Source organism: Drosophila virilis, chromosome 2 (assembly GCF_030788295.1).
Source record: "Drosophila virilis strain 15010-1051.87 chromosome 2, Dvir_AGI_RSII-ME, whole genome shotgun sequence".
NCBI lineage: Eukaryota > Metazoa > Arthropoda > Insecta > Diptera > Drosophilidae > Drosophila > Drosophila virilis.
In genome coordinates this window covers 15,350,744-15,370,467 of record NC_091544.1, presented here as the reverse complement: position 1 = coordinate 15,370,467, position 19,724 = coordinate 15,350,744, and the positions used below count along the sequence as shown (strand labels likewise).

The following is a 19,724-nucleotide window of genomic DNA, read 5'->3' as shown; positions in this document are numbered from 1 at the left end:
TTTTTTTTTTTGTTTTAACACGAACGTTTTATTATGGCTGCACCAACAAATTCAGAAAAGAATGCAGAGCTAAAGCCACCACCTGGATTGAAGTCTCTCATTGATCACCTGATATCTGTGTATCCGGATCAGCCGAACCCCTTGCAGGTGACGACACTGCTTAAATACTGGCTGGGTGGCTCCGATCCGCTCGACTATATAAGCATGTACAGCAACAGGGGCCAGGGCGAGGGCGAATCAGAGAGAATACCCCCGCACTGGCATTATGTTAGCTTCGGGCTTAGCGACTTGCATGGCGATCAGCGCGTCCATCTCAAAGAGGAGCACACCACCCGCTCGGGCATGGGTTTTGAGCTGACTTTTCGGTTGGCTAAGACTGATGCTGAGCTACGCCAGCAACAGGAATGCCCAGAAAAATCGATCAGGCCACCCACCTGGCCTGCAAATCTGCTGCAATCTATTGCGCGCTACTGTTTCCAAACTGGCAACGGTCTGTGCTTTGGCGACAATATCCCTTGGCGCAAGGGTTTGGACGGCAGCGCCAATTCGCGCATGCAAAGCCTGCTGGTGGCACAGGATCCACAATTGGGTTCAATTGACACACCCTTTGGCACTGTGGACTTTTGTCAGATAGTTGGCGTAACCGAGGAGGAACTGGAACAGGCTTCACGCTGGAACGGCCGTGGCGTCTTGAATTTTTTGTCTAAAGACGTGCAGACAGGCGGCGATTGGCTGGTTACCAATATGCAGCGCACAATGAGCGTGTTCGAATTGTTTCCAGAGACATTGCTAAATCTTCAAGACGACCTAGAGAAACAGGGCTCTGACCTGGCTGGCGTCAATGCGGAGTTTACGTTTCGTGAGCTCAAGCCAACCACAACCATTAAAGAGGAGGTGGACTTTCGGTGCCTGAACGAGCGCTGCGCCAGTGAAGAGAATAATCGGCAGTTGATTGAATCACAAATGAAGCGCGAGGAGCCCAGTTTTCCACAGTCCATGTCGATGAGCAGCAACTCGTTGCATAAATCATGCCCGCTGGACAATCAGCCACAGGCGCCCGATTGCATATCGCTGGATGGCATTGAAATAACGCTGGCGCCCTATGCGGCCAAGTACTTGCTGCTGGCCATAAAGGTACACCCGAGACATTAGTGGGCTATAGTGTATCAAGATTAATATATTTACTTTTTTAGGATCGCATACGCCATGGCCGGCATTTCACATTTAAAGCACAGCATCTGGCCTTGACCCTGGTCGCAGAAACTGTAACGGGAGCCGCCGTCACCGTCAGCGAGCCCTTTGGCGTGCTTGGCTATTGGATACAGGTGCTCATACCAAATGATCTGGTGCCACGCATGATGGAGGCATTTCGCAATGCACAACTGGATGGCAAAACGGAACCCACACAGCGTCTGGAATTCGATTGGCCTGATAAGCACTTTAAGCTTATTGTAGATCAGCCGCCCTGCGCGCTGCCCACGGCCATGTCCATTGAGGCGGCGCCTGTGAATTGAAGAGCGACTGTTTGAAAAGCTCAATTCTTAGTATTATACTTATAACTAAAATGAATCTTCCACTAACACGTAAGTTTGAAATTTTACTTTTAAATCGAATATATTTATATTATAGCATATTATGTAGTAGACACGTTTGTGCGAAATACATAAAACTCAAAAACCACTTTGCGTATTCGCATTGTGTGTGGATTTCTTCAAAGCAAGGCGCCACAAATGCTTCAATCGGACTCATTGAGTTGAAATGTCTGCTAATGCTGGGGGGACTACTTTGATGTGTGGCTGCCACAACGGATATGATCAATTTATAATATACAAAAAAAAAAAGACCATGTCTCAGTGTTGTCCGTGGGCAATAAACTTCAGTTTCTAATTCTGGGAATTGAAATCAATTGAACCTTTTTGGTCGCACAAAATCCCCACAATTTATTGATATGTTAGGTACACCAAGTGATCATGTGATTTGACTAAAATCAACGAATGCATCTCAGTTCATAGAGTAGGGAATATAACCTCTGATTGGAATGCGTTCGTCTGCTTTGGCAATGTTTTGTTTATGTGGCCATCTTCGCGCGGCCGTTGCCAACGTTACCGCAAAAGCAGAAGCAGCCGTCGATTGTTTTTTGTTTACCACAGAGAATGCTCGCAATCTCACGGTGTGTGTGTGTGTGTCTGTTGTGTGTGTGTTGTGCGTGTGTGTGTGCTGTGCTGTGCTTGGTCCGCCGTCTCCGATTAGGCGCCTCGTGAGTAAGTGACAAATTTTTGCGAACAAAAAAAAAAAAAAACTGCTCGTAGAAAATAATTGAATTATTTTTCATTCCGTTGCCGGCAACGCAAGCGCTCGGTTGTGTGTGGTTTTCGATTCGTTGGCGGCTATCAAAAAGTCTACGTCTTGACATCCAGTGGCGGCGAAACGCGCCGTACAGTGTCCAAGGGGATCAACAAAAAAACGTTCAACATAAAGTCCGAGTGCATTTAAATAGGCTGTAAGGCAAAAGTTTTCAAACTAAATACACGCTCCTCTAGTTACATCAAGCATATCTAGTTTGTTTATTGCGTAATCGTGAGCTACCTTCGATTTTTTATTGTGACCCCCCCTGAAACGCACATTTTGGCGCTTCGTCGGACACGTGCGCCCTGATAATGCTCCCTACCAAATGGGTGCAAACAGAAACCGAAATATGAACAGATTTTACAACTTTGTTGAGCTCGCATATCATTGAAAATGTAGCTGTTTTTGTGTCGCGTCGTTGACTTTGGCATTGTTGTGGGCAAATTTCTTTTTTGCATAGTTTTAATTTTTCGTTTGGCTTGTAATGCCAGCCAAAAGTAATTATTGATAAAAACATTTCTTGTGGTCGTGTTAAAAGCTTAAATTCTTGCTGACACGATTGTCTTAATTTATATATATATATATATATGTAGGCTTACATTAGTATCTGTGTTTAAATAGTCTGATGTGTAGAAAATTTCATTAGCCATGGCCATTAAACTACACCATTTAAATAAGTCGGTGTAATATGTGCAGCCAAGTTCAAACCTTGAACTATATAATAACTCAATGCTGATATACTGCGCATTTATCCTTTTTAAGATCTAATATCTATTGGTTTTCAAGCGAAGCCTAATACGTAACTCTTTCGTCTAAACTTATAAATTTCAAGACATTATCTTTGATAGTTGTGAATGTGCTCGCAGGCGCAAGATACCCTGCAATCAGCTGCTTGTCAGCACTTGCTCCTAGATATATACGAAAACAGACGCAGAAACACGTAAAAACGCGTTCCGTACTTGTTTCTACACAAACTTTCTTAGATAACTTCTGTGTTTATTGTCAGATCTTTATGCAATTGTAAGAGCTTAAAGAAAGACTTTAAATATTAAAATCAAGGGTATGCTACTAGCAGGAATATGGGAGAAGGGAGAAGAGAAGAAGACTTTTTGTTTTTTTGTTAAATTCTAGCTTCTATTAACTAAAAAAAAAAAAAAAACAAGGTGGAGCTATTGAAATGAAAAGATATTGTTGCTCTAAGTTTCAAACGTGACCTCTTACATTTACTGAAAGTATGAAAAAAAAAAACAGTTAGATTGCCGGGGTATAATATTATTGTATAAAACAACGTATACAATACATAAACACGTAGAAACATAAATACATAGTATTCCTATATAACAAAGTCTTCATATGTACAAATAATTCTTACTTAAAACAATTAAATTTTAAATTCCTTCATTTATTGATTGTCGCATATCTGCCGATTTCTGTACCATCAAATGCTTTCAAGTACTGGAATACTATAAATACCATTGCATCAGAAAAGTCTCAATTATAGTTGAAAATGCGCCGTGCAAATAAAGATAATTACAATTAAATCTAAAATCGCGACGGTTTACGGTTCAGCAACTGTTTGAGTACCCGTTCAACTTGCGCTGCTTAGCCATAAACCGCATAGACGGATCATATCGTAGATAGTGCCAGAGGCGTGTTGTGATCAGTTGAAATTTCAGAAACCGCACGCTTTGACATCCAGCCGCAGCCATGGCCGAGAATGAGCCGCTAGACGAGTCCGCCAGTAAGCCAAATGGTCGTATTGTCAGTGCCGAGCAACTGGCCAATGGACACGCTACGTTGGCCAACAACGGGCAGCTGCACAGAGCCACAGCCAACGGCAAGAGCCAGTCGAATGGCGTTCAGGTACACATAGAGGCGCCCTGCTGTCGAGATATACACGGCAAGGAGCCGCCAGATGGCGGTGCGAGGGCCTGGCTGGTAATGGTCAGTGCGTTCCTATGCAACGGCGTCATCTTTGGCCTAATCAACACATACGGCGTGCTGCATAAGCTGCTAACGGAGCGGCTGACGGCACAGGGCGATGCGGAGGCCAACAGCAAAGCGGGTAAGTGTCAAACGAACCGGCTTGAACCCGGAATTTAAATGTTTTTATTACTATAAGTTGTATCTTTAACTAAACTAGAACTAAACTAAATAAATACATTCTGGTTCATACATTGCTTCGAACCATGAACCAAATACCTAACATATTTGCTGGGCTTGCAGACCTGCCCAAGCAACAATAGGGTTGGGAAGGGGGGCGGTGCGCAAAACAATTTGCACACGGACCTAATCCCTTCAGAGCAGGGCCAAAGGCAAATTGATTTGGAAATCGTGACAGTCCTCGATTGATAGCAATTAGTCAGAAAGCCAAAACAGATTAGTTGGGAACTGAACACTTGTTTTTCCCATCGACTTGACAGCAATTCGAATGCATATTAATTACTTGGACTACATATACACATAAATGTGTAGAGATTTATGACCATACATTCATATACACCATTTGCATGAAAATAGTGATAAGAGCTCTGAACTCATAGCCGGATTTCAGTATATTATATGCGCTGATTTATGCAGGGAGACCAAAAGAATTGCATTCGTTTACGAAAATTTCAATAAAACGTTATCGGGATATATACTAATAGAATTTTGTTGATTTCCAATAGAATTCGTTTGTAAATCTAGATAAATCTTAATTCGAGTTTATTTGTAAAGCAAGTCGGAAAAGCTCGACTGGGTGATACACAGAACCCTACTTACGAAAACAAACGCACGGCGCGAGCTGCAAAGCTTTTTAATTAACTATTTAAAATATATATTCTTCATTAACTTCGGTGTTTACTGTCCGATCTTTAAGCAAGTTATATGCAAAATGACTTTGGTGCATTAAGCTCTTATAATTTTTTTGTAATACTAGCCGAGCTGGTGACTAAAAATGATAGACACGTACTGCACATGTTATAGGAGAATATATATAATACTTTATGGGATCAGAGATGCCTCCTTCTACCTTTGCACAAAACCATCATAGCCCTTTTTGATATTTTCAATGTGTACTAATTTCAATCATTCGCCTTCAATCAAATATAGCTAGCCAAAGATTTGCGTACAATTCTAATATAAGAGAAATGTTATGAAGGGTTTTATACACTTACAAATGTATATCAGACGTCGTATATATTTATATTCAACTCGATTGTAATGAAATGTAACTAAATATACGACTTGTTGTTTTCTGGGAATGATGTATTTTAGTAGCCCGATTTTGATAGATCTGGGAGGTTCTTACAAGATATAGAGAGACAACCTGCTCATATTTAATGTTTATGTCATGTTGTTGTTGGTTGTGATACTATATTCACATGCTAAAATCAATCTTTTAGCTCTAGGCAGATAAATCATGTCATATCATATCATTTATATATTTGATATTTTTCTTTCGGATATGCTCTGTGAAGAGTGTTTAATTAAATCGCATGTTTAGGCACACATATTGATTCCCAATTGATTTTGACAGCGTCACAAATTTTGGCATGTTATTTGATGGAATGTTTTATTTAAGTGTTGGAATAGCTACGGACATACGATCTAAAGCGATATTCTTTTATATTGTGAGTTCAATAAAACTTGGCACATGTAAGTGCTATGTGTGCATGCAATGTATGTATATGCATGTATTTATGTATGCATGTATGTGCGACGTCAAGTGAATTAAATTGCTGAAAGTTTATTGAATCACAAAACGTTATTCAACACCGAGCCGGCAATGACGATGTCAAGTCGTTGGAGTCGATGAGAGTTCAAAATTGAGGAGAGGCAAAGGGTCGTTTGCTGGGAATAATTTTGCGTGCTACACACAAACACACACACAAACACACACACCCACACACACACACACACACGGTGAACTATAGTCGAGGAACTGGTGACGTCTCTGGAAAAAGCAAACAGAAAGTTGAATTGATTTAAGATTTGTTTGTCAAGGTTTGTGCATAGCTCGGCGACATCGCGCATACGCCGCGTAGAACGCGAGTGGAACGATGCTTTCAAAGAAGACCAAATGCAGTTGGCCAAAGACAAAAGCCGCTACCAAAGACGGCCGGCTAGCATAATGGACACAATTGCGCTTGCCACATGCCGCATGCCGCATGCCACTGACCCAGTTACTTGGTAGACTGGCGCTGCCAAACGGCTCGGGAAGCCCCGCAAGTGGCGGCGCTTGACAGCGATCCTCTGGCGTTGGGTCGCGGTTATTGCTGCTCTAGCCACTGACTTGGTTGAGTGGATTAAGTTCCGCCATATGATTCAAGCTTCATGTAATCCAAATCCAAGCCGTTAAGCCAGCATCGATGTGTGCGTCTTATTTATAAGAAGAACAACTTTTGCATTTGGCGCGCTTGCAATAAATTAGCATATGCTTAAGCCCTTAACCGGATTACAGAAATAGTGTGATAAATACACTCTATGCTCCACTTGAAATACAAATACTAATATGATATAAATATAAAACAAATATAGAAACTGAACGTGAAACTGATAACCCCTCTAAACTGATAACAATTTAATGAAAATATAAGCAATGTCATTTTACTCATTAAATCGTCAATTACCTTTCCAAGGTTGGGTTTAAAAATACGCTTTGAAGACGTCACTAGTTTAATTCATGAATGAAATAACAGATTTTTGTACCACACATATTCTAATTTAAATACTTATTCTTAAGCATAAAATATTTGTAGGCATGTGGTTTGAACTGGAGTGAAAATGTGTTCAATATTATTATTTATATGCATATGCCATTGAGACTTACAAATTTATTTCCAGCTTGTAATACAATTGTCATGCCTCCTTATAGTTATAGAACTTGGAAATGAAAAGAACCAAACCTTAACTCCTTACAATCGTATTGTTGCCTAGACTTTTATTACGATCTTTATGCATTGTCCTAGGTTTGAAACTGTTTCGCATGCCCGCCAAAAACTTGATGCAATGCGGCTTTTACTGCCGTCAGCTTTGTTTAGTTTGATTTTTATAGACCTTTGGCAATGTTTCAAAAAGAAAGATAGAACAATTTTTATGGGTATTATCTAATACTTATGTTGCCCGCACGCCCTCTATATTTCGCTCAAGCTCTCTCAAGCATGCATGTGCATGCTATTGACTGTCTCTCTCTCTCCCTCTCTCTCTCTCTCTATCTCTCTCTCTCTCTCTCTCTCTCTCTCTCTCTCTCTCTCTCTGTCTCTCTATGTCTGGCTGTGGCATTGACATTGAATGTGCCCGTTCTCGTTGCCGGGTTGCCGCCATAGTTGCCCAAAACGCACGAGTATATCCGGCTAGTTGCATGTGCATGTGGCATGTGTGTGCGTGTGTAGGTGAGTGGGTGAGTGTATGTGTGTGTGTTTGTTGTGGGGTATTGATTTCATAGGTTGCTAGACAAATTGCGGACATGGTTTTCTAGCTGAATGTAGGTCAAGTCTAATTTTAGGTTAATGAGCCCATGCAAGCAGTCTAAAAACTTAAATATATATTGTTTTTGCACAAGACGCAGATACTTTTATGCGTTGCACGGTTTTGGCCAATATTTGCAGCACTTACTGAATATATAAATATTTACATATTTACATGTAATCTGCTGTTTATTTCTCGTGAGGAAGTATGTGAACAATTATTGCTGATCTTTTGAGCTAATTTTTATTGTTGACAGCTGCATTATTTACATCTGGTATTACGGAATGTCGTCGCCTGATTTAATGAGCATTTGTATGTGCATTATCACGACTTTCGCTTATCAAAACAGGGCGCTTATTGAACAAAGAATTAACCCAAATATGTCAGTTAGGTGTTCTTTCACGTGCGATTAACGATTGTGTCTTCACGCATCGCTTGAAACCAAATGGACTAAATGACAAAGTTCAATTGAAGATTCAAAATGATTATGTTCAATAATCAAGGAAAATTCCCTATCTTATTTTCCCAGACACCCCTTATAAATCCAATAGCTAACTCGTTGAGTCAGCGATCGCGCCAATTGCTCAAACGAATTAGTTTTTGAAAACCCCTTTGACGGCACTCAAGCGTTTCAGCTTCAGCTATCCGCTTGGAAAAAACAGTTCAATTCATAATTAACCACAATTGCGTGAGATTCGATTTATTAAACGCAATTTGTCGGCTTTTATGTAACGATTATTGTCAATTGAACATTTCGCAGAGAGAAAAACAAGAGTGGAGGTGTCAAAGATTAAATAGCTTTGCGGTATTAAGTAATCTGATAAAGTAATATAATATGCTACTTTTATATGGAATCATATTATTTTAAGGCATCATAGTTAAGCCCATAATTGCCGAGACCGACCAATTAAGACCGAACGTGAGCGATATGATGTAGTGGTCCGATCTCTGTAAGAATTTTTCTATATAGATGCATATTTTTTTATATTTGTAAATATGCAAGTGAAAGGAATGAAAGGAATTATAATTTGTTGTTGTTTTGCTTGCAGCTTTGGTTGGCTCCTTGGCAATTGGCACCACCTTCTTCCTGTCACCAGTCGCTGGATGCCTGACTGACAAGATTGGACTCCGGCTGACCACCTTCATTGGTGGCATGCTCGCATCCGGCGGGCTGTTGCTTTCGTCATTTAGCTCGGACAATATCAGCGCCTTGTACTTTACATATGGCATCATGTTTGGGCTGGGCGGTGCATTGGCCTACACGCCCACACTGGCTATCCTAGGGCATTACTTCAAGCGCTATCTGGGCAAGGTGAGCGGCTTTGTGACTGCCGGATCGAGCGTGTTTACTGTTATACTGCCACCCGGTCTGGATTGGCTGCTGGGCAGCTATGGACTGGAGACGACTTTAAGGGTAAGTGACTACTATTCAAATGGAGCTAATCTGGTCTAACCACATTTTAAACCGCAGATGATGAGTCTTATGGCGGCATTTATCATAGTCTGCTCGTTTGTGTACAAGCCGCTGCATCTGCCGCTGCACTCGACCAAGAAGAAGGATGGCCGTTCGCGTCTTAATGTACTCATGCGTTCCATTATCAATGTGGAGATCTGGAAACGAAAGCGCTATGTCATCTGGGCCCTGTGCGTGCCACTGGCTCTGTTTGGCTACTTTGTGCCTTATGTGCACATGATGAAGTTTGTGGAGACCTCCTTTCCCGGCAGGGATGTCAATTTGCCCGTCATGTGCATAGGCGTTACCTCGGGCATTGGCCGTCTCATATTTGGTGTCATAGCTGATATGCCCGGCGTGAATCGCATGTACCTGCAGCAGCTGTCGCTGGTCTGCATAGGCCTGGTCACCTTGTTGCTGCCACTGACCAGCTCGTATGTGGTCCTCGTGTCGTTCGCCTTGATAATGGGCCTATTCGACGGCTGTTTCATTTCGCTGCTTGGTCCGATCGCCTATGAGATTTGTGGACCCTCGGGCGCCACGCAAGCCATTGGCTTTCTGCTGGGTCTCTGCTCGCTGCCATTGACTATTGGCCCGCCCGTTGCTGGCATGATATTCGAGCGTACCGGCTCGTATACACTGCCATTGATACTAGCTGGACTGCCGCCACTGCTCGGCTCTTCGCTGTTGTTCCTCATGCGTTGCGTAAGGAATGACTCCGCTAGCAATGATACGAACGGAGTTGTTGCTCGGCAAAATAGTGACATTGAAAACTCCTCCAATGGCGACTATCGCATGAGTGGTAAGCATTCAGTTATATGTCTATGCCATAATAAACTCTCATTTGATTTGTCTCTCAGCTGTGAAGTCTAATGCGCCGCTTATGGGTTCAAGTTTCAGCGAAAGCGGCGCCAAGTCCAATGGATATGCAATAACCAACGGCTCAGCAACTGGTGCGCAGGATAACTAAACTTTATATAACCTTTGCTAATATGATGCTACTTTTATTTTAGCTGTCAAGTCGCAAGCACCTCTCATGGGTTCGGCAACAGATGCAAATGGTGTCAATGGGCATGTCAACGGGCATTTGGATATGACAGATCCAGCAACTGGTTCGTACTCAGAACGACAAACTAGTATTACTGCCTGCTGTTGCACAACTATTTGCGTTCATCCCAGTAGCTCGACTAACATGCACTTTTCAAAACCCATCTCATCCCACACTGCTTTGCTTAATCACACCTCTAGATCCTTAACTGCATTAGAAGATTCTAAGAAACGCCATTATAAGTACTCGATTTACTGAGCCTTTGCTTTTTATATATAAATATGGATATATTTGACTGCGGGCTTCCAGAAAATATTGATTTCCTTAAAGACACAAGTTTAGATAGTTTCACGAAATTATTTACTTACTTTAAGAATGTGATATTGGTAGTATTTTATTATCTTGAAAATTTAACCCACCCTATAAGTATAGCAATTTTTGTGCACATAATTATAATTTAATTTGTTTAATGTGTGCAAACATTTTATTTTCAGCATAACATTTTCATCTTCATTGCAAAACACACGCATTCGAACACATTCATCTACAACTTTTTGTATTGTTTAAATAATATTGATCTAAATTTAAGTGCTTTGTAGCTCGTAAGTTGCACCGAAATATCGTTTGTAAATAAATAAATGCAACTTTAATTTAATTTGTATTTGTATATGCATAGCTTTTGTAATTTACTGCTGCACATTGTGTTAAATATTTTGTTTATTTTAATGCTATATTTAGTGGCTCACATCTACTAGTGCATGGAGATTGTATATGATTGAATAAGATAATATCAATTAAACTTAATAAACATGTAATTCTTTCAGAGACATCCATCGACAGGCCAGGATCCTAGATAAAGTCGCTGTCGTCTGCTCAAATCTCAAAATTCCACAAAACTTTATCATTAATATTTTCTGCCATTTTAATCTATGATCATATCGCTAACAGCATATCTAGCGCATAAAGAAAGGTGTTCATTCATTTTTGACTACTGTACATACGGGACGATGTACAAATATTTTGAATAGACCTTTTGTTGGAGAGACTCTCGTGTACTTGATGTACATATTGTAATACTTATTTTTTTCATAAATGTGTATACTATAGGCTAAGACATATTTGAAATGCAAAATAAATCAATAATTGTAAAAAATTAGAATTGGCAATGTGTGTTTCTCTCTAAAGGAAGTTAACAATTCTAAGGCATATAAGAATCTGGAACTATAAACCAGAAACAAACTGTATTACGCGAACCACACACAATAGACATATGACTGTGGATATAACGAATATACCTCCATGAAAGCTTACACAAGTCCACTTATTTACGCTGGCACCTGACTGGAATTGGTCAATTGATGACGTATAAGCCGAGTCGATTAGACTCGTAGTGTATTTTGGCTGGTTACTGTTACCCATTAGTGCAAATTATAGCAATTTGTATGCAGGCACTCATCGATAAATCACAATAAAAAATTACTTGATATGTTGGGTTCATTGATGCGTACCCGCACCTCGTCCATTTCCATACAACGTCTATATGATTGCGTCGTTTTCTAGCCGAGTTTTTTTTTTCGACTGGGACTCGGTCAAGTCACGAGCCAATTCGTGACAATACACGCATATCTCTTGGGCCCCAAAATAGTCTCAGCGTCCGGCATATAAAAAGTGGGTGCACACAGAAATTTGTAATTATAGTATTGACGCGCTTTCAAACGCTCGGTTGCTCGATCGGTAGAGAGACAATCAAGGCTCCAAGTGATTTATTTTGACACCTTTGGGATAGCTCAATATGTTAACGTGGCAGTTGTGGTGCGCTCTATTGTTCGTATCGTGGTTCTATTTCTTGTGGACGCGCCGCAGATTCTATCTATTAACGCTTAAGATACCTGGCCCACAGGGCTATCCAATAATTGGCATGGCACATAAGCTGCTTCGCAGGGAAAGTACGTGGTTGTATGAGGAATTTTACGTGGATTCTAACAAGCAAAATGTGTGTTTTCTCAGATGTGCTGAAAGAATTCGGTTTCTATTTGGATAAGCATGGACCCACCATTTTCTCTTGGCTGGGTCCCATACCATTTATGATAGTGAGCGATCCACAAATTATACAGGATATATTCACATCACCGCATTGCATCAACAAGGGCATCATCTACAAGGCCGTCGATGATGGAGCTGGCTTGGGATTATTCAGCTTGACAGGTATGCAAAGCGTTACAATGGCTGTAAATGAGAGAAATGCCCACACTCTTTTTCAGATCCTCGCTGGAGCGTACATCGCAAGCTACTGAATCCGGCATTTGGACACAAGGTGTTGCTTAGTTTTTTGCCCATTTTCAACAACGAGACAAAAGCTCTTCTCAAGCTATTCGACACATTAGTGGATGATGGCGAAAAGGATTTGATACCGTATCTACAATATTTTACCTTGGGCATAGCAACGCGTGAGTTGAAAATATTAAAGCTGTTCTTCCTATAGTTGGAGCTCTCTTTAAATTTATATGCATTTTGTTTTTATTTAAGTATAGAAACCACAATGGGAAGTGATGTGAAGTTGGATGGGGGCATTAACAACAATCGTCTGCTCGAGGATTATCAATGGTAAGTAATATCGGCCATCTGCACAAATGAGTTTTGCTATCCATTAATAGTGTTTTGGAATCTATGACAGACATGTGCTTTTCACCATGGCTTAGTAGTAAAACCGTACGTCAACTCTTCGGCAAGGAGGAGCGCTACTCGAGCGCCAAGTCGGAGATACGTGGGTTCATCAGAAAGGTAGCACAAGCATTCACTCTAATTTTATGGAAATGAATAGCCTGATTTATGTTCTAGCTAATAGAAAGAAAACTGGCTAGAGATGCAGAAATTGCTGAAAATGGTAATCCTTCCCCCTTGGAAAAAAACATATTTTTAAACCTAGCAACAGACCTGCTAAAACGTGGCATCTTCAGCTGGAAAAACGTAGAAGATGAATCAAATGTTATTGTTTTTGGAGCTTTTGAAACAACTGCCAACACGGTTGCCTATACATTAATTCTGCTTTCGATGTTTCCCAAATACCAGGAGAAAGCATTTGAGGAGATTCTCGCTTTGTTTCCCGACCCTGGAGACTTCGAGGTAACCTACGCGGATACACAGGAAATGGTCTATTTGGATCTTATTCTAAACGAATCAATGAGAGTGATACCGCCTGTTCCAGTCGTCTCTCGGCAAACGTCCCAGGACGTACTGCTTTCAAGTGGAGTTGTTGTTCCAAAGGGAGTTCAAATTGCCATCGATATATTTCACCTGCATCGCAGTAAGAAAATTTGGGGTGAGGGCGCGGAAACATTTGATCCGGAACACTTTCTGCCCCATCATTACCAAAATAAGCATCCATACGCATTTATACCTTTCACAAAGGGCATTCGGAATTGCATAGGTAAATGTATATTTGCTTATTACATTTAAATTAAGACTTATTCGACAAACAATGATTTTAATTTTAGGCTGGAGATATGCTATGATATCTGCAAAAATTACGTTGGCGAAATTGCTAAGGAATTACAAATTCTCAACTAGCTTTAAATTTGAAGATCTTTATTTTGTAGAGGACATAACTATAAAACTTAAGACAGTGCCGCTACTGACGCTACAAAGGAGAACTTGATAGCTTATGCTATTATTCTGCATACCTATGTTATTTTCTTACATTGTGTAAATATGAGTAAATAATTGTTATGAATATACACCTCATTCTGTTTTTATACGGTATATTGGTTCCAGAAAAATCCGTGTTAAAAGAGACATTGATCGTATGCAAAAATAGGTGATTGGTTCCTTAACTCTAAAACCTATTAAAATTAGTAAAAAACAAGGATTTTTTAAGAACAAGTATTCATATTTATTTTATTAAATCACATATATAATATGTAAGTTCACAAAATATTAACACATTTGATGAAAATATTTTAGAAAAATCGTCGCGTTAAGAAATTTAAAATTTGTTTCTTTCAAAACCGGGTTAAATAAAAACCATGTAAAAACAGAATTAGTGCATGTATATAAGTATAAGAAAATTTAAATATATTGAAAAAGGTTTTTTTTTGTGGGTATTTCCGTTTCTAGATACATGGTGTTCTTGACTTTAAGTGCATTTTCATTTAATAAAGTTTTTCTTTCACTTTGATTGGTTTTAGCGATTTTATGTTTATGCTATAAACAAAGTTCGTGTTTAAATAGAAACACCGCATGAATTGGTTTCAAAAGATGGCGCACTTATCGATAGTTTCAGTCCTATACAACACTATTTTCAGGCGCTGCAGTATTTAATAATAGTTATCGCAAAGCGTGAATTATCGATATTTGTTGTCATATTGCCGGCTGTAATATAATTGTAAATATATTTTCAATTGTGCTGCAATGTCGCTGACAGATGTCTTGGAATTGAATAAAACGGAATTGTTTGCCAAAATACGCAATGGCCTACCGATTGTGCCGCAAACGCAGAACCTACTTGACTGCAAAGATGATCTATTGTACGCATGGAACTCAAGCGATTCCTGCTTGCTGGTCACAAATTGGCGCGTAGCGTTGCTTCAGCCGGAACCAAAGCGTGCCAAAGTCAGCTACCAGACACTAATACCATCCAACTCGATTGGTCTGAATGTCGATCGTGTTGTGGTCTCCCATGAGGGCTCGCTTGTAGCGCTGAGTGGACCGCGGGGTGTGACAATATTGGATGTACCACGCCGCAGTGGGCCGGACGGCTGTTTCATGGATGGCAAGCCGCAGACCACGTGCCGTACTTATAATCTGGATGCGCTGCTGTTTCAAAACAATCCTCAACTGGAGGTGCGTCAGCTGCGTTGGCATCCCGACTCCGTCTCTGACTCCACGCTGTTGGTGCTGCTTTCCAACAACACAATGCGCGTGTACAATCATGCAAAGTTGCGCCATGTGTGGAAGGTTGGCCCGCACACAGTCAAAACTGGTGCAAATACATCTCTTTCGGATTTTGGTGAAACTTCCGTTGACTTCGATATTGCGCCCGCTGTTAAATCTAGCGCCAACGATGAAGCAAACACTAGTCTCTCTACCACACACAACAAAACGCAGTCTGCTGCCAAAACGAGCAAGGAGAAGGTGGAGTGGCCCATTGTTATATTGCGTGAGAATGGCAACATATATATGATGCTCGCAGGCATCGATTCGGAAATAACGCGCTTGCAGGGACCCATTACCATAACACCGCAGACGAGCGCCAACTATGGCCTAGAGTCGTGTGCTCTGCTGATCATACCATCGTTACCGCCAACTGTGATCATTGCCGAGTCAACGGGTAGGCTGCATCATGCGCTTTTGCTGGAGTCGGAGACTAAAGAGCACTCGTTCAGCGACGTGGATGAATGCTTGATCATTGAGCCATCGGAGTGGACCTTGCACGTTACTGAAACCGTTGAACTTGAGTTGGGCCTTTCCTCGGGAACTGCTAATGATACAAACGGCGCCTATAGCTGCCCCATTCACCTGAAACGAGATCTGATCAACGAAATGCGTTATTTTGCGTATCACAATGCTGGACTTCACTCTATAACTGTTAACTTCATATCTGAGCTGCAGCGCTTCTTGGATAGTGAGGCCGAAGATGATCAGCTGGTATTATCGACACCCTCCAGCGCCGAATATATTTTGTGCACTAAGTTCGATTCAAGTGATCGCGTCAATGCTGTCTTTGGCATCGCCCTGATGCAAATGCCAGCTGGACTTGTGCTGTTGCTGAGCAGCGGTCAAGTAATTAGCCTTAAGCTGGTCATCGATTCACAATTACTGGTTACCACCAAGCAACAGTTGCAGCGCACAGCCACAGATGATGTGCTTGGACAGCAGGGTGAGGGTCCTTCGTTTACGGATACTATCAAAGCATTGCTGATGCGTAGCGTGAGTCAACCGATTCTGGCCGACAAAATGGCATCGTCTTCCGCACATGAGCGCTACGAGTTGCTCAACCAGGCCATAGAGGTGCTGCGCTCTCAATACCTCAAGCGACACGAGCTGGTGCGCGTGGAGTTCGCCAAGCGCATAAACTGCATTAAGCTGCAGAAACAACAGCAGCTGCAGGAGATAAAAAGTCTGGAGAAAGAACGAGAAATCATAAGCGAGCGTGCGCACAAGCTGGCAGAACGCTTCGAAGAAATAAGCGATAATCAAGAGATCCTGATGCGCCGTTGCCAAAAGCTGATGCAGGACGCCAATGCAGTACTGCCGAACAGCGTTTTAGCTGAGCGCGAGTTTGCCTTGGAAGTGGCACGCATTAACAAGGCCACCAAAAGCATGGCAGCCGCCCTGGACACGGCTAAGAAGACGTTCAACAAACAACGCTACCACATTGCCAAATCCCAAGAGATGGCAAAGAACAACGTCTACGAGCTGCCAGAAAAACAGCGACGCACCATTACGGAGATCCTTACTCAGCTGTCCAGTGAGATTGATCGTCAGATAACTGATGTGAAGCGAATAAATAAGATTATTGGTCTATGAAAATTCTAAACATCCAATAAGTTAATGTATGTGTGCTTTTGTTTTAAATTAAAGCAACCTTATAGTATTTCTGTAAAAGTTGTTTTTTTTTTTGTTGGAAAATACGTTTTTTCTAGGGTTTTGTATTTTGAACATGATGTGTCTTGGATATTGATTATAATGGTAATGATTTGATTTGTTCATAAGACCGTTTCTGTCACTTACTTTGTTTAATATACTATTTAATTTTTGCAATTTGTTTTGAGTTTTTAATTTGTTGATTTTGCTGCGCATGCTTGAAAAAAAACTCGAGGTAAATAGAAAAATCGAATAAACATCGGGAATGGGCTTGCTGACGAGAATGACGCCGTCAAAGAGAAATAAAAACAACTAAATTCACATATTCCCTGGGTTGGACCGTGGGATACTGAGTACTCTTGGGGGCTTCAAAAACAGAACGACAAGGTTCTTATGGGCAACTCAGAGCAAACGGGGTCTGTTTTACTGAGGGGCCTCTTTAGACACAGGTATATACTTAAATATGCATAGTTGTAGTGTATAGGTATATTGAACCTCGTTCGAAAGCGAAAATGAATTTCGCATAGCTAATGAATGGCTCGTATATATATGCTTATATAGGTGAATTTAAATATGTTTTTGCGTTTCAGTTCCATTCCATGGCCTGCCATCGGTTGCGAGCGTACCTTTTGGAAATGACATCGGTAATTTTGGCCAGATTGGCATCAATCTGTGAGCAGATGTCCAACTACATCAAAACAAACTCACCCTTTGTGATCGAGGTGCTGATGGTGTCGCTCTGCTTTGGCGCTATAATCAGCAGATATTTAATACTGACCTAGACGGAATATATATAAAAATAAATATATTCAATAAAACAATTTGAATAATAAAATGAAATAACGGAAAGTTTCTCTAAACAAAACTAATATTGTATTTGTGTGTGAAAATATGTGTAAAGTGTCCACAGTGGCAATACATTATGATGGTACTTAAACCCTAGGCTTCTCAATCAGATGTATATAGAATGCCGGATTCTGCACAACATTCATATCCTTGAAGTCGCCGTATAGCTTGTGCTTGGCCTGGCTACCAAAGATTTCTCTAAGGATCTCCGTGAAACGCTTAAGCTCATGCGGATAATAGGAGAGACGGAACTCGCTGGCCAGCTTATTGCCTTCGATCTGGTAGTCCATGGAGACCAGAGCTGCCTTGCCACAATAGAATAAAACGGATGTTTTGATGTCCGCCGTATGGCTTGTCTAAAAAAACAATTCAATATGCAAGTCATTCCAAAGGGCGATTAAAATTGTGTCGATGATGACGATGATGATGCTGATTTTTTCCTATATTTTAAGTGTTATTAAATAAGTTATCAGTGAAACGGTGACTGCGCATGTTGTAAGCCCAAGTCAATGAAATGTGTTGTTTAATTGCTTTTAATTGGCGCCACGATGAAAGTGTGAAACTTACGTTATAGTAAATGCTCTTGGCTGGCGTGGCGCCTGTTTCGAGGATGTTGTCATAGTTGCGATGATCGATCAGCAGTATGCCGCCTGGCTTCAGGCATTTCTCAAAGTTCTTGATCGCCTGTTTGTGTTCGCGCTGATCGCCAAAGCTGTCCATTAAATGGGCAAAGGAATTGCCCAGGCAAATGACCGCATCGAAACCTTCCCGACGATGCTCCCGAATATCGTCGAACAACGTCAGCCAATTGGCCTCCTCAATAGCTGTATAAACACTAGATCAGACCTGGCTAAAAATACATATTGCTTAGTAACTCACTCCATTGATCAAAGGCGGCTTCCTTGCGACGATTCCAGCGCTCTTTCAGCGCATATTTCAGCATTTTGTCTGAAGCATCAACGGACACCACCTCGAAGCCCTCCTCCAGCAGCATTATAGAGTCAACGCTGGTATGAATCATAATATATATTTATTATTTATTATTATTTATTAATTTGTGTGGCTTACCCCGTGCCGCATGCCACATCCAGGATGCGTTTGCAGCCCTTCTGGCGCAGCAAATCAACCAGGAAGTTCTTGTAGTTGTCAGTGCGGGAGTTTTTATCACCAATGAATATCTCCCAGACCTTGGCAGCCTTACCATCCGCATACTGATCCCGTACTCCTTCCGCGGAGATGCCATCCGATCGGGTTACGAACACGCTATCAGCCGAGGTTGTCATTTCGAGTGTTTAGCACTGGCCAGCAGATCAAACTGAAATAAAATTTCGTTGCGAATCTACTTGCCATGATATCTCCGGTGGGTGAATTAAATCTCTAACAGCTGGTACACCAGACACACACATACTCACTCACCCGTAATCTTATCATTGCGCGTCGAGATTGACCCGTGCTGGCAACGGTTCCGCTGAGCCATGCGAGGCGAGCGCCAAATCAACATCTGTTTCCAGTGTACACGTTTCGCTTTTTTTTTTTTTTTTTGGCGACCTGACACTGAACTTGTGGTGATTAGTTGAGATTACAGTGCCTCAAAATAATAGAAATTATTTGACAACAATACGTCATGCCATGCTTTTACAGCTAACAACAACGGTCCTTTTAATGATGATGTAATGCAGTATGATCTCGATAAAGCGGACAGTCAAAAACCAGACAGTGTCCGAAGTAACGAGTTGCTTATCGAGATAATCAAGCAAACACTGCTCAGGAATTTGTATAAATGTTTAATAATATATGTTTATTTTAAGGCTTAATGATTAATCATTTTTCCTTTTTAACATGTATTCGACAGTTCTCTTTTTCTCTGCATAATTATGGCCTGTTCCTATAATGGCATTAAGCGACAGGCAGATGGAGTTCCGAGCCCCTTAAGTGTATTTATTATCTCACTCTCTATGTGGATATATTGGTTATTTCTACTTTAATCGATGTACTTTC

General features: G+C 41.1%; 6 protein-coding genes across 13 annotated transcripts; 5 read left to right on the top strand and 1 right to left on the bottom strand.

Moving 5' to 3' along the window:
- Positions 1-33: 33 nt before the first annotated feature.
- Su(fu) (suppressor of fused) lies at positions 34-1,680 on the top strand. 2 transcript variants are annotated; one of them, XM_070207206.1, is made up of 3 exons: positions 34-1,134; positions 1,194-1,583; positions 1,645-1,680. In XM_070207206.1, the coding sequence occupies exons 1-2, from the start codon at positions 34-36 to the stop codon at positions 1,512-1,514; spliced, it is 1,422 nt and encodes a 473-aa protein (XP_070063307.1). In that variant the 3' UTR covers positions 1,515-1,583; positions 1,645-1,680. The 2 variants fall into 2 exon arrangements, with proteins under 2 accessions (XP_070063307.1, XP_070063306.1); XM_070207205.1 differs by having other exon boundaries at positions 1,642-1,680.
- A 660-nt stretch (positions 1,681-2,340) lies between these two features.
- On the top strand, positions 2,341-11,457 carry kar (monocarboxylate transporter 10-like protein kar). 4 transcript variants are annotated; one of them, XM_070207204.1, is made up of 7 exons: positions 2,341-2,477; positions 4,023-4,411; positions 8,847-9,211; positions 9,269-10,052; positions 10,111-10,203; positions 10,264-10,362; positions 11,123-11,457. In XM_070207204.1, exons 2-7 carry the CDS (start codon positions 4,054-4,056, stop codon positions 11,149-11,151), a joined length of 1,728 nt encoding a protein of 575 aa, XP_070063305.1. In that variant the 5' UTR covers positions 2,341-2,477; positions 4,023-4,053; the 3' UTR covers positions 11,152-11,457. The 4 variants fall into 4 exon arrangements, with proteins under 4 accessions (XP_070063305.1, XP_015027531.1, XP_015027533.1 ...); XM_015172045.3 differs by lacking the exon at positions 11,123-11,457 and adding an exon at positions 10,793-10,953 and having other exon boundaries at positions 2,341-2,500; XM_015172047.3 differs by having other exon boundaries at positions 2,342-2,500.
- Positions 11,458-11,991: 534 nt separating this feature from the next.
- Positions 11,992-14,287, top strand: Cyp313a4 (Cytochrome P450 313a4). 4 transcript variants are annotated; one of them, XM_002053703.4, is made up of 7 exons: positions 11,992-12,244; positions 12,306-12,503; positions 12,560-12,745; positions 12,830-12,902; positions 12,953-13,079; positions 13,137-13,725; positions 13,793-14,281. In XM_002053703.4, the coding sequence occupies exons 1-7, from the start codon at positions 12,091-12,093 to the stop codon at positions 13,951-13,953; spliced, it is 1,488 nt and encodes a 495-aa protein (XP_002053739.1). In that variant the 5' UTR covers positions 11,992-12,090; the 3' UTR covers positions 13,954-14,281. The 4 variants fall into 4 exon arrangements, with proteins under 4 accessions (XP_002053739.1, XP_015027536.1, XP_015027535.1 ...); XM_015172050.3 differs by lacking the exons at positions 11,992-12,244; positions 12,306-12,503 and having other exon boundaries at positions 12,609-12,745; positions 12,973-13,079; positions 13,793-14,286; XM_015172049.3 differs by lacking the exons at positions 11,992-12,244; positions 12,306-12,503 and having other exon boundaries at positions 12,615-12,745; positions 12,825-12,902; positions 12,973-13,079; positions 13,793-14,287.
- Positions 14,288-14,641: 354 nt separating this feature from the next.
- Positions 14,642-16,901, top strand: mbo (Nuclear pore complex protein Nup88). Its single transcript, XM_002053704.4, has one exon. The coding sequence runs from the start codon at positions 14,706-14,708 to the stop codon at positions 16,821-16,823; it is 2,118 nt and encodes a 705-aa protein (XP_002053740.1). The 5' UTR covers positions 14,642-14,705; the 3' UTR covers positions 16,824-16,901.
- Positions 16,902-17,208: 307 nt separating this feature from the next.
- Positions 17,209-17,729, top strand: LOC116651611 (uncharacterized). Its single transcript, XM_032438354.2, has 2 exons — positions 17,209-17,329; positions 17,471-17,729. The coding sequence occupies exon 2, from the start codon at positions 17,480-17,482 to the stop codon at positions 17,660-17,662; it is 183 nt and encodes a 60-aa protein (XP_032294245.1). The 5' UTR covers positions 17,209-17,329; positions 17,471-17,479; the 3' UTR covers positions 17,663-17,729.
- Position 17,730: 1 nt separating this feature from the next.
- Positions 17,731-19,046, bottom strand: Gnmt (Glycine N-methyltransferase). The gene is made up of 4 exons (XM_002053705.4): positions 18,795-19,046; positions 18,606-18,733; positions 18,294-18,550; positions 17,731-18,082 (listed from the first exon to the last, which is right to left on the bottom strand). The coding sequence occupies exons 1-4, from the start codon at positions 19,007-19,009 to the stop codon at positions 17,813-17,815; spliced, it is 870 nt and encodes a 289-aa protein (XP_002053741.1). The 5' UTR covers positions 19,010-19,046; the 3' UTR covers positions 17,731-17,812.
- Positions 19,047-19,724: the final 678 nt, after the last annotated feature.

Coding starts and splice junctions, on each gene's coding strand:
- kar (XM_070207204.1), top strand. CDS start 4,054: ATGGCCGAGAATGAGCCGCTAGACGAGTCCGCCAGTAAGCCAAATGGT. Junction 4,412..8,846: donor GGAGGCCAACAGCAAAGCGG/GTAAGTGTCAAA, acceptor TTTTGCTTGCAG/CTTTGGTTGGCTCCTTGGCA. Junction 10,204..10,263: donor AACCAACGGCTCAGCAACTG/GTGCGCAGGATA, acceptor CTTTTATTTTAG/CTGTCAAGTCGCAAGCACCT.
- Cyp313a4 (XM_002053703.4), top strand. CDS start 12,091: ATGTTAACGTGGCAGTTGTGGTGCGCTCTATTGTTCGTATCGTGGTTC. Junction 12,245..12,305: donor TAAGCTGCTTCGCAGGGAAA/GTACGTGGTTGT, acceptor GTGTTTTCTCAG/ATGTGCTGAAAGAATTCGGT. Junction 12,746..12,829: donor TACCTTGGGCATAGCAACGC/GTGAGTTGAAAA, acceptor ATTTAAGTATAG/AAACCACAATGGGAAGTGAT.
- mbo (XM_002053704.4), top strand. CDS start 14,706: ATGTCGCTGACAGATGTCTTGGAATTGAATAAAACGGAATTGTTTGCC.
- LOC116651611 (XM_032438354.2), top strand. CDS start 17,480: ATGGCCTGCCATCGGTTGCGAGCGTACCTTTTGGAAATGACATCGGTA.
- Gnmt (XM_002053705.4), bottom strand. CDS start 19,009: ATGACAACCTCGGCTGATAGCGTGTTCGTAACCCGATCGGATGGCATC. Junction 18,734..18,794: donor GATGTGGCATGCGGCACGGG/GTAAGCCACACA, acceptor GATTCATACCAG/CGTTGACTCTATAATGCTGC. Junction 18,083..18,293: donor CCAAGAGCATTTACTATAAC/GTAAGTTTCACA, acceptor TTGTTTTTTTAG/ACAAGCCATACGGCGGACAT.